The sequence below is a fragment of the Monodon monoceros genome, unplaced genomic scaffold, assembly GCF_005190385.1.
Source record: "Monodon monoceros isolate NGI ecotype Baffin Bay Population unplaced genomic scaffold, NGI_Narwhal_1 Super_Scaffold_21, whole genome shotgun sequence".
In the NCBI taxonomy this organism is placed as follows: Eukaryota; Metazoa; Chordata; class Mammalia; order Artiodactyla; family Monodontidae; genus Monodon; species Monodon monoceros.
In genome coordinates, this window is record NW_021703778.1 from 49,503,661 (window position 1) to 49,512,563 (window position 8,903).

At 45.7% G+C, this 8,903-nt stretch overlaps 1 protein-coding gene across 3 annotated transcripts in view; it reads right to left on the reverse strand.

The window, feature by feature from the left end:
- Positions 1 to 1,347: 1,347 nt before the first annotated feature.
- Positions 1,348 to 8,903, reverse strand: part of TTC23 (tetratricopeptide repeat domain 23) — a 112,972-nt gene continuing 105,416 nt past the window's right edge. For all 3 annotated transcript variants that reach the window (XM_029238869.1, XM_029238868.1, XM_029238870.1), the window contains 2 exons: positions 2,698 to 2,780; positions 1,348 to 1,952 (listed from right to left, as the gene is read on the reverse strand). In XM_029238869.1, coding sequence (XP_029094702.1) covers positions 1,838 to 1,952; positions 2,698 to 2,780 — 198 coding nt within the window. In that variant the 3' untranslated portion in view covers positions 1,348 to 1,837. The remainder of the gene's footprint in view (positions 1,953 to 2,697; positions 2,781 to 8,903) is intronic.

Below are 8,903 nucleotides of genomic sequence, written 5' to 3' on the forward strand. Positions count from 1 at the left end.
TGCCCTCACATGGTAGAAAGATCATTTCTCTTGTGTCTCTTCTTATAAGGGCACTAATCCCATTTGTGGGGCTTCACCTTCATGTACTAATTACTTCCCAGAGGCCCCAGCTTAAATACTTTCACATTGGGCTTTAGGGCTTCAGCATAGGAATTTCTGAGGTGCACAAACATTTTTGAGGCAGACTCCGTGTGATATCATATTTAAAATGCTTTTCCACCATCCACATCAAAACCCGTGTCTTCAACTAGATAGAACACTTGGTGAGTAGTGACATCTCACGCCTTCTTTGAATGGTGCCTTCAGCCCACAGGCCTATCTGGGATGGGTGAGTACTAGCAGGGGTGGCCTGTATAGTCAGCTGTCACACTGTCGAGGACAAGGGACCCAGCCTCCCTCCACCCTGCCATGAAACTTTGGTTTATTTCCCCCATCAGTTCTCAAGGTGGCCAGCACAAATGGACCCAGAGTGGTTTTGGCTTTCCTACTGGGTGCTGGAGTGGGAGGGGGCCGTGCTGCATCCTGCTGCCATATTAGCTGCAGCCTGCAGCCCTGCTGGGCCCCAGCCCATGGGATTAGGGTGGGGATGAGAAGGAACAACACTGCCTACCTCCCATTCCCACCCTCTGTGCGCTCATTCACCTCGTTCCGGCACGGGACCTCACCACCAACAGCATGGAGAGAGGTGCTCAAAACATGTCCCTCTATCTTTCCATTCTCGAATGACGATGGCCTCCCCTCCAAGAGACTAAAGACCACTGTGGACATGAGCACTCATCCCACCTCACCCTCTTACCACCTACATGGGAACACAACTGGGAGAGTAGGGGACCAAGGGCTGTGCCAACTCCAAAAAAAAAAGCTCTCCAGAGCGGTGGCCACATTTCTCCTGCCTGGAGTGGAGGCCACAGCTGGCAGCATCAGGGAGTCAGCATCCCTCCTTGCAGCTCCTCCGTGCCCGCCTCACTCCTGCTCAGCTCCCTTCACTCCCTTACACCTGCCTCCCCTGACCTCTAGGAAAAGTCAGGGCCATTTATCACCTACCCCGTGGTACCGGGCTCTTTCCCTCAGTTGTCATCAGCCAACTCCACTATTATATGTTTAATGACTAGCGTCCATGTTGGATGGCAAGCTCTGAGACGATGGGGACAGTGTGTCTGTCCTGTTTGTCGTCGTGCCCTCAGTTCTTAGCACACGCCTGGTACATCCTGGGTGCTCAGCCAGATTCAATAAGTGCCTGAGTGCATGAGTGAGGAGAAGCTCCCTCGGTGCCCCTTTCCAGGCTCTGAGGAGCTCTGAGGCGACTTCATTTTACAAACACTGACCCCAGGACTTCCAAATTTCCTTTTAGTAGCATTTTATTCTATTACCTTCCTATATAAGAAAGGGCTTTCCCCAGAATCTTACTGCTCCAGATCTGACTCCAGGCCTGCCCAAGGGGCTATACACCGTGCGTGTGTGTGTATATATATATATATATATATATATATATACGATCAGATGTTGAGTCTACTTTCCTACACAGGAAGTTTCGAACTTTTGAAGAGAAGCCTTTCAGCCACAGTAGTGCTGATGGGTAAAAATTCTTGCTGGCAAGAAAAACCACTAAGGTGGTAAAAAGAAAAATGCTTTACAGCAGCGCCAAATCACCGGGAAGGGCATCCACTGTCAAAAGGTGGCCCATGGGAAGTTTATGGGACCGCTGTTGCATTTGGAGCAAACAGCCTAGAAAATCTGCCAAAGACTGTTGAAGGCCACCTTCTGGCTGGAGAGAGATTTATAGAGCACCCTAAGTGTCAGCACCCAGGCATGAGCAGAGCTTTTGGTGGGGGTGGGCTCAGTCGGCTGCGTTGGGCCTGGCCTTCCCCAGCGCGGTGTGTTGCGGCCCACAGGTGCAGAAGGCCGCCTTGGCTCTTGGGGGCTGCCGAGGCTTCACGGCCTTCTCGGGGGCCCTGCGAACAAGCAGAGGGTGGGGTGAGTGGGGCGCCCCTCGACCTGCCCGCGTTTTGCGCCCAATCTTCGCGGCTGTGAAGACAAGCCTGGCGGTTGCTGAGCTACGTTTCGTGAAGGAGCTTCAGGAGGGACTGTAAATGAGAGGAGACTCATGGCACAGGAACAGAAAACGCAAGGTTTCTTCTCCCATTTTCTAATTCCTTGTGACCATTCTTGCTGAGCTGACACAGTCAACCCTCAGCTGCTAAAGGGGCCTGGGCCCAGCGGGTGGGCTCCGAGACAGCCCCCCGCCACACCCCGCTAGCTGTGTCCCGCCTGCGGCACTTCCCTGAGCAGGGCCTTGGCCGTCAGTCTGCGGGCTCTGGGTGTACGCAGGCTGTGCCGTAGTGAAAACCAGAAGGCCGGCCGTCAAGGTGAAGTCAGAGGGCTCTCAGGGGCAGCCTGAGGCAGGGCTCCCGCAGGCCAAGCAGGGCTCTGTGCCCTTGCCCTCCAGCAGGTGAGATGACCTGCAGGAGGACGAATCCCAGGCTGTGTTTCTGACATTCTTCAAGAGCTAATTTCTTCCTAGTATCTGGCAAGAAGATATTTCACAACTGGGTATTCAAAGGAACTGGGCTTGCATAGTTTATGAGTTATGGGGAAGTCAGTAAAACTTTCCACGGAAAGTTCCGTAGTACCTTACAGAACCAGCTTCATCTGAGATTCTGATTGCAGGGGAAATAGTGTGAGGGGAGGCCAACTCACTTGGACAGGACATCCATGGTCTGCTGGGTGGCCAGAGTCCTCTTGTCCTGTGGTCCATATAAGAGGGTCTGGATCTGAAGACACTGCAGAACACCAAGTAGTAATTGTGAGGTTATGGAAATGTCACTGAGAGCATTTTGCAGGAAAATCAAGTCTCCCTTAAATGAGAGAATACTTCATTCGTAGACCCATGCTATGACGGAATTAGTGTATTCTGAGTTTCTTCCAGGAACAGTCTGACCTTCAATTTGGATGCCCTGAGGAATCCAGGAAACAAATGTACAGTTTTAGCACTATTTTGTAGAACTCTCTGTGACTATCCGTATGCAAAACTATGTTTAAAAGTTATGTTTCTAGAAAATAAAGGCAAGAACATTTCTACTGACCAGAGGAGGGGTCTCTAGTTTCTAATTTTAAATGACCCTTGCTACAGCCCAAAAAACTTTTCTTCTTTTTAAAATGTTTTTGCTTTTTTGTAAAGAAGTGCTTTATCTTATATGGGCTTTCTATATTCATTACTGTGCAGCAATTTCTTAGGAGTTGATTTATTTAGGAGTTAAATATTCAGTTGTATATTATCCAGGACTGGCTTTGGCTTGGTTTCTCCCTTCTGCTTATTGTCCTGCCATTTGGTTGCTTATACTGGGCCAGGGAGAGACATGAGAGTTGTGCCCAAAATGGTCAAAATAATTTTGAAGAAGAATGAGATGGAGGAGCTTGCTTTGCTGAATGTCAAGACCTTTTATAAAACTAGAGTAATTAAGACAGTGTGGTTTTCATCCAGAGACAGACAAATATATCAACAAAACATGGCAGAGAGTCTAATACTTGATAGATTGACAGAAGTGGCCCTGAAGGGTCCATGAGGAAGAGCTGAACTAGTCAGTAAATGGAACTGGTTTTCCAAATGGAAGGAAATGGATCCCTGCCCCATATCAAACACAAAAATTAATCCCAGATAGATTGGGGAACTAAGTGTGAAATTAAAACTTGGAACTTATAGATGAAAATATTGAAGGATACATTTATGATCTTGAGGTAGGGAAGCATTTCTTAGACAAGATCCAGACAAATCAAGAGTAAAAGACTGATGAAATTTAACTATATTAAAATTCAAAACATCTGTGCACCAAAATGCACCCTAGGCAAGGTACAGACAAACCAGACTGAGGGAAAATATTTGCACAAAACTGGAAAAGGATTAGCATAAAGCACTCATATAAGATAATGAGAAAAAAAGCCTACCAACAGAAAAATGATCAAAAGATGTAAACAGATATTCAAAGAAGTTGAAAACAGAATGGCTAATAACCATGCCTAAGCTCACTAGTAATCAGTAATGCAAACTAAAACTCCAATGAGATTGCCCCTTCACCTACCAAACTGCAAAAATTATAGTCTGATAACGATAACACCAAGCTTTGTCAAAGATACGAAGCAACAAGAACTCTTTTATATACTGATAGTGGGTGTTAAAGTTGGTACAACCAATTTGGGAATCTTTTGTAGAACAATTTGGGAATATTTAGTAATGGATAAGTAAACTGTGATATATGTGTATTGTTTATGCATGATACCACACAAATTTTTGATGTGTGTATGTCGCCACATGGATGAATCTCATGATTGTAGAGAAGAAAAAGAAAATAGCAGATGAATGCATATAATATGTGTGCACATATTTGTATGTAAAATAAAACCATAGTAAAATAATAAAGATGAGAATGATATCTAATTCAGGATAGTAGCTATCTGGAGATGGGGTGGGGAGGGGGCTTCAACTGGATAGGTCACGTTTTATTTCTTATACTGAATGGTAATCTCAGAGGTGTTTGTTATATTATTCGTACTTTTCCTTATATCTGAAATATTTCATATTTTTAAAAGATTGAATGTGTTTTTCTACATGGTAACAGCTCGAGTCACAAAAGTTTTGGGGTTTGGGGACATCATACTGAAGACTGTATTCATTCTGATTGGCCAACTGTTTTTAGGTCTTTGGGAAAATTAACACACAGGCAGCCAAAATACTTTGTCTTTATGAGCTGTGGAAAACATGAAGACCATCTGAATGTTTGGTTCAATCTGAGGAATTGAGAATGTGATTCTGGATTCTGAGAATGTGGTTGTCTTTTGGAAGAAGGAAATATTATTAGATGAAAATATGGCAAGATTTTTTATATAACAAAATATTCATTATTTCTTAGCTGAATTATATAACACCTAAAGAGGAGTAAACATTTTCCTGTTATTCTATTTAGTATATAATCCAAATTCTGTAAAGGCAAGGATCCTAGCCCTTCCGCCCAGCAATCCCCAGACTTTCTGAATCTGCACTGGGGCCCTGGCTTGGCCTAGGCAATGTGCTGCTCATTCCCTGGGTTTGAGCTAGCGTTGCTTTAATCCACAGAGAGTTTGTTGTGACCTTGGAAATTTAGGAACCTTGAGAGAGTTCTGTGTTGCTTTGAGGGGAAGAAGATGGAGAGGGACACTGATGACAATTGATGTAACCTCTTCTAGCACTCTTCCCCATTTGGCTCACAGCTGCTGGGAGCCTGGGTACTCACCACCCAAAGCCCGGCAGAGGAGGCTCAGATGTGGACAGCGAGCGAGAAGCAAGCCTGCTCTCCCTCATCCATGTTAGTCGGGGAGAGGCCTCTCTCCAGGGCTAACACATCTTGCCAGACAGACTTCATTTTCTCCTACCTGGCCAGGAATACCTTCACTCAGTGTAAAAGATCAGGTCTAATTTTAAACCCATCCAAACTTCCCTGTTTACATATTTATGAGTGCCTCAGATGCAGCTCATTTTGAGACGAGCTGATGTTGACATGCAATAGTGTTAATTCATTCACTGAAGCATTAGAATTTTACTGACATTATAACGATTATTTGAGAAAATCTGAGGTCTCAGGACACTCTGCCTTAAGAGGTGGCCTCCAAAATCTGAAACTCAGGAGGAATTTCCATCATGCTCCTTTGGTTATTGAAGTTTCTTCTCCCTGGCCCCTCATCCTCTAGGGAAGGAGGTATTATACTATTAGCTGAATATTCACAATTCCTGGGAAAAAGCACATGGCACCTGACAGGACTTACACGGATTCTCACCGGTTCTGCTATAACCACATCTATCCCAGACCTTGTTGCTCATTTTCACTGGGGGTGTTATGATAGTAGAGAGAGTGGAGTTAGGAGAGAGGGTCGTGGTTGGGTAAAGCAGCCCTTTTCAATAATCAAGCCCACAGAGAGGTGAGCCCATCCCCATCCTACCCCCTATGCCCCAGCAGTCAAGACTCTTCTCTTTCTGGTGCTATTAGGGTTTTTTTTTAAGGCTACTTATACTCACTAAGGGACTTTGCCCAAAACTGTAGCTGAAGAGGGAAGAGATGTAAAGGGATGTCAACCAGGAGAGGGAAACAGACCCTCAGCCCCAATCCCTTTTGTGATGACAGTGCCCAGGGAGGCCATACCAGGCACCGAGACAGGAAAAAGTGGTTCATCCAGTAATTGAACTGGTCTTCAAATGCTATGTTTTTGTTTTTTGGTTTTTTTTTTTGTGGTACGCGGGCCTCTCACCATTGCGGCCTCTTCCGTTGCGGAGCACAGGCTCCGGACGCACAGGCTCAGCGGCCATGGCTCACGGGCCCAGCCGCTCCGCGGCATGTGGGATCTTCCCGGACCGGGACACGAACCTGTGTCCCCTGCATCGGCAGGCGGACTCTCAACCACTGCGCCACCAGGGAAGCCCCAAATGCTACGTTTTTTAAAAAGTGTAATAATCCATTACTGACTTTTACTAGGCAACGTCTTACATAGCTATATATTTATCTAAGAAACATAAATTGAATTTTTCAGTGTTCTGTGGCTCTTAGCTAAATTTGTTTAAGCATTTTTGCGTGAGGTAGGTTTTGTTAAAAACAGGTATTAGAGACAAAGTCAATAAATGTTAATTGAACCTACTGGCAGCTAGGCATTGTAAACATCTCGCTGAACTAAGTAAAGAACTCCTCAAACCTCGATAGGAGAACATTCTCCATCATAAATAAAGGTATTCTGTACTCTCCAGATTCTTCCAAGGAGGCCAGTGCACTCTGGTCTGAAATTAGCCTCCAAAGGGTGTTTCTCGTTTTCCTTTTGAGTGGACAAAAAACAAATTTTGAGGATCCAGATGAAGTTTAGGAAGCCATTATATTGCTTGTGTTCTCTTTGATTTTACCTGCAGGGGTTGGGAGAAGTCACTTGTGTTTTTATTATACCTTAGATACCAAACAAGGAGCTTTCCTCTCTCTCCCTGCAGGAAGACAAAAGGGAACTCGAGCTTTCACAGCAGCCTGCAAGCTGTCCCCAAAGGGGCCATGTTTGTCTTGCTCACCTTTGTGTCCCAGGGCCTTGCACAGTCCCTAGCACCTAAGATGCAATATTTGCTAAATGAATGAATAAGTAAGTAAAGCAAAAGGTCAACTGATGAAATTCTTATATGACAACCTTAGGACATGGCTGGACCACAGGGCTGCTGAAACCTCTGGTAGGGAAGCTCCACTGTGGGTGCAGCGTTACAGACCTCCACCGTCATAATCTGGGCACGTTCAATAGCAGAAAGAAAGAGTGCTCTCCCCCAGGTGCTGCTTTCTCTTAGGTGTCATTCATAAAGCCAGGGGAGTTAAGACACAGTCTTAAGCATTTGATGAGAACCTTAAAAATTATATTTGACATGACTTTGAGTATTGAAAGTTAGGTTTCTAAGGAGCCCAGGAGCCAAGGAATCTGGGATAGGAGGCACCGGCTTGCTGTCTTGGCTGCAGCCCACCTCTGTGCCCCAGAGCTCGCACCCTTCCCTGCGTGGACGTATGTGTGGACATAGCTTGCACCCTTCCCTGTGTGGACTGAGCCCTGTGTGGGCTCAGTGGCAGCTGCGGTTTGGAGGTTAGCTGACTCAGTCTACTCTGGCTTTAGAAAACCACAACAGTTTTAGAAAACCTGAACTCACAAGGAAGCATATTTTCTGATTTTGGGGGGGATCTCTGAAAATCTACAGTTGGTACTCAGGGCCATTTCTAGTCATGGCAACGCCCCTGCAGAAGTGGGTTGGGGTGCCTGAGCCCTCCTTTTCTTCCTCAACCTTCAGTCTTAAGTCCTGAAATCACATCATCATCTCTACTGGGAAATTTCCAACAATGAAAGTGCTGCTGGGACACATCCTATTTATTAACAGAGGCATTGCAGCCAGGCTGCAGCTAAAGAGCCATCTCAGTTGCAAGGCTATGCAACTCAATAATGGAAAATGGAGAAAGACATTTTCTTGCCTGGGAAGGGTCTGTGCCAAGCCTGTGTATTTTGTCTTTACATGAAATGAAAAAGCCAGAGAAAGGTAAAATATTTCAAATGATTCTAATGCTCAGAATCTGAAATCACTACTCTTCTTTATACATATTATCTGATGCTAGAGTATGTCCCTGGAGGAGAAGTTACCCAGGAACACATGAACTGTGCTGCTATTTTCATGTCAATTCTCAAGGTTAGTATTAAGAAGAAAAGAAGACGTCAGAAGCCAAATTACGTGGAAGTATGAAATGTCTTAAATGTTTAGAAAAACACAAATATGCTTTTCATTTACTAATCTTTACAAGGCAAGCAGAAATGATCACTTACTTGGGGAAATGAAAGGACAAACCAAGATACAGTTCATCAGACAGCATTGTCCTATAGAAACAGGGTCACACGGGGGTGGGGCTTGGTTTGCCCAAGCCCCTCAGAAACCAGCTTTGTCCTCTGGACCTGCGTCTTCTGCTGCAGGCACACATTCCCGCAGATGTTTGCTGAGCCCCCGCCAGACACCAACCCTGAGTCCACCTCAGTGATGGAACAGACGATGGGGGTTTCCAGTGTAGTGCGGGAGCCAGGCATTTAAAAATGTGTAAACAAACATAGCATAACAACTCATGATAAGAGCTGTGGAAAAGAAAAAAGAACATGGGTTATGAAAGAATAAAGGGGTGGTGGTGTCAGTAGTGGTAGAGGGTACTTGGGTCAGTGAAGGCCTTTCTGAGGTGACATTCGGGTTGAAACCTGCAGGACGGGGAGTCAGCCATGTGAAGAGCACCAGGTCTGGGGGAGGTGGTGGGGGTTCCAGGCAGGAGGAGTGGCAAGTGTCTGAGGCAGCATACCCAGCCCCGCTCTCTCTCTCTCTCTCTCTCTCTCTCTCTCTC